Here is a 1,647-nt window from a genome sequence, read left to right as displayed (position 1 = left end):
TTGCCTGTGACCAATGACTGTCCCATTTGCCACCTCCGGGGCGTGTTGAGCTACACAGGCCAGGTCTACCCAGAACCTGCAATTCGCGCCCTAGCAAGGCCTGGGCCAAGGAGGGGTCAGAGAGGCACTTTGTAAGGGTGCCTGGGACCAAGAGACAACCCAGGGAACACCATTGCCCAGAATGCCAGGTGGGGGCGCACCGGGCCACTCACCTGCTTGGAACTCCACTTGGTGATTTTTTTCTTTTTCTTCCTGCAGCAGCATGGAGTAGAGGATCCCGAAGGAGTTTTGGATGCCAAAGATGGAGCCATTGCACCAGGTAGCAGCGAAGACCACCATCCAGCCGAAGCCACCCTCCGGGGGCTGGAAGCCGCGCGAGGTGCCGCGAGTCTCCACGGTGAGCGTGGGCTTACGTTGCACAGGCTCGGGCTCAAACTCCAGATCCCGCAAGGGAGCAGGGTCCGGTAGAGGCTGGGGCTCTGGTTGGGGCTCAGGCGGGGGCACCGGCATGGGCTCCGGCTCGGGCTCGGGCTCTGGCTCCGGTTCTGGGCGACCCACTGTCTCTTGCTGTTCTTGCTCTGTCTCCTGCCAGGGCCCCTTGGCTTCGTCGATCTCCGGGTTTTGCAGCGCCATCGCGGCGGGGGGGGGACTGAGGCTGCTGGGGCCAGAGGAGCCGCTGTGTGGCTGGTACTTGTTTCTTTTGCTGCAGCTACTGCTGCTGCTCCGAGCGCCGCTGCTGCTGCCGCTGCTGCTGCCGCTGCTGCTGCCGCCTACTCCTCCCTACTCTGCGCCCCAGCTGGCCAGCTTGTCCCGCGACAGACGGTCCCTCGAGCCTTCTCCTCCTCCTCCCACGTCCAACCCCCCTCCTCCTCGCCCCATGTCATCTCTCTCTCTCCTCCCCCTCCTCCTCCTTTTCCCCCTCCCCACCTCTTCCTCCCTCAACAGGCAGCCGCTACAGCTTCGCTGTTCTCACCAACCCTTCCTCCTCTTACTTGCCTACCTACTCTGACCATAGCTGCCTCCCTCAACTCTTGTTCAAACTACTGAATCCTGTTCTTTTTGTCCAGATACCCAGTAGTCTTAAAATGGAAAAAGAGAGCACAAACTATCTTGTTCTGTGTTCTCTTCCCTGAGGCTTCAGGACGGGCATTGATCAATCCTGGGTTCCCAGGGAAGATTCTCCCTGTTCTTTGCGCCCGCTTCCTCTTTCCTTACAAGCAGCCTGCAAATGGGGTGATCCCGGGACCCCCAGGACTAGAGCTGACTTGCAAGGGACCCCACCCTGCCCTCGAGACTCTCTCCTATGGGCTTAAAAGTGGAGGCCTGTAGAGGAGAGCCCGAGTCTGTATCAGGGTGGATACAATCTTCTCGCGTCCTGGGGCTTGGCCCCCCATGCTCCCGCGCACACTCGAGCCCCTTCTCTCCCCCTCCCCCGCCCTTCCCAGAAAATCCTGGGCGAGGCGGGGAGGGGAGAAGGCGGCCCCACAGTGAGTCCCGCCCCTTGGAGCAGTCAATCAGGGCTTTGTTTGCGCCAACCTGGAGCCGGGAGGAGCAGCAGAAGGCCGGCTTGGGACCAGCTGCAGGGCCAGGAAGGGAGGGAGGTGCTGTGGCACCGGAGGGGGACGGGCCGGGCCGGGGAGGGAGCCA

General features: G+C 61.9%; 1 protein-coding gene across 1 annotated transcript; it reads right to left on the bottom strand.

Moving 5' to 3' along the window:
* Positions 1-212: 212 nt before the first annotated feature.
* SLC16A2 (solute carrier family 16 member 2) lies at positions 213-879 on the bottom strand (the record flags this gene model as incomplete). Its single annotated transcript, XM_007958361.2, is given in 1 exon segment — positions 213-879. A coding segment is annotated over 1 exon segment (667 nt), but the record flags the coding sequence as incomplete, so codon positions are not given.
* Positions 880-1,647: the final 768 nt, after the last annotated feature.

The sequence above is a fragment of the Orycteropus afer genome, unplaced genomic scaffold, assembly GCF_000298275.1.
Source record: "Orycteropus afer afer isolate SDZICR_OR568_19922 unplaced genomic scaffold, OryAfe1.0 scaffold00944, whole genome shotgun sequence".
Classification (NCBI taxonomy): Eukaryota; Metazoa; Chordata; class Mammalia; order Tubulidentata; family Orycteropodidae; genus Orycteropus; species Orycteropus afer.
Note: the sequence above shows the minus strand (reverse complement) of the source record. Positions and strands in the feature narration are given on the sequence as shown.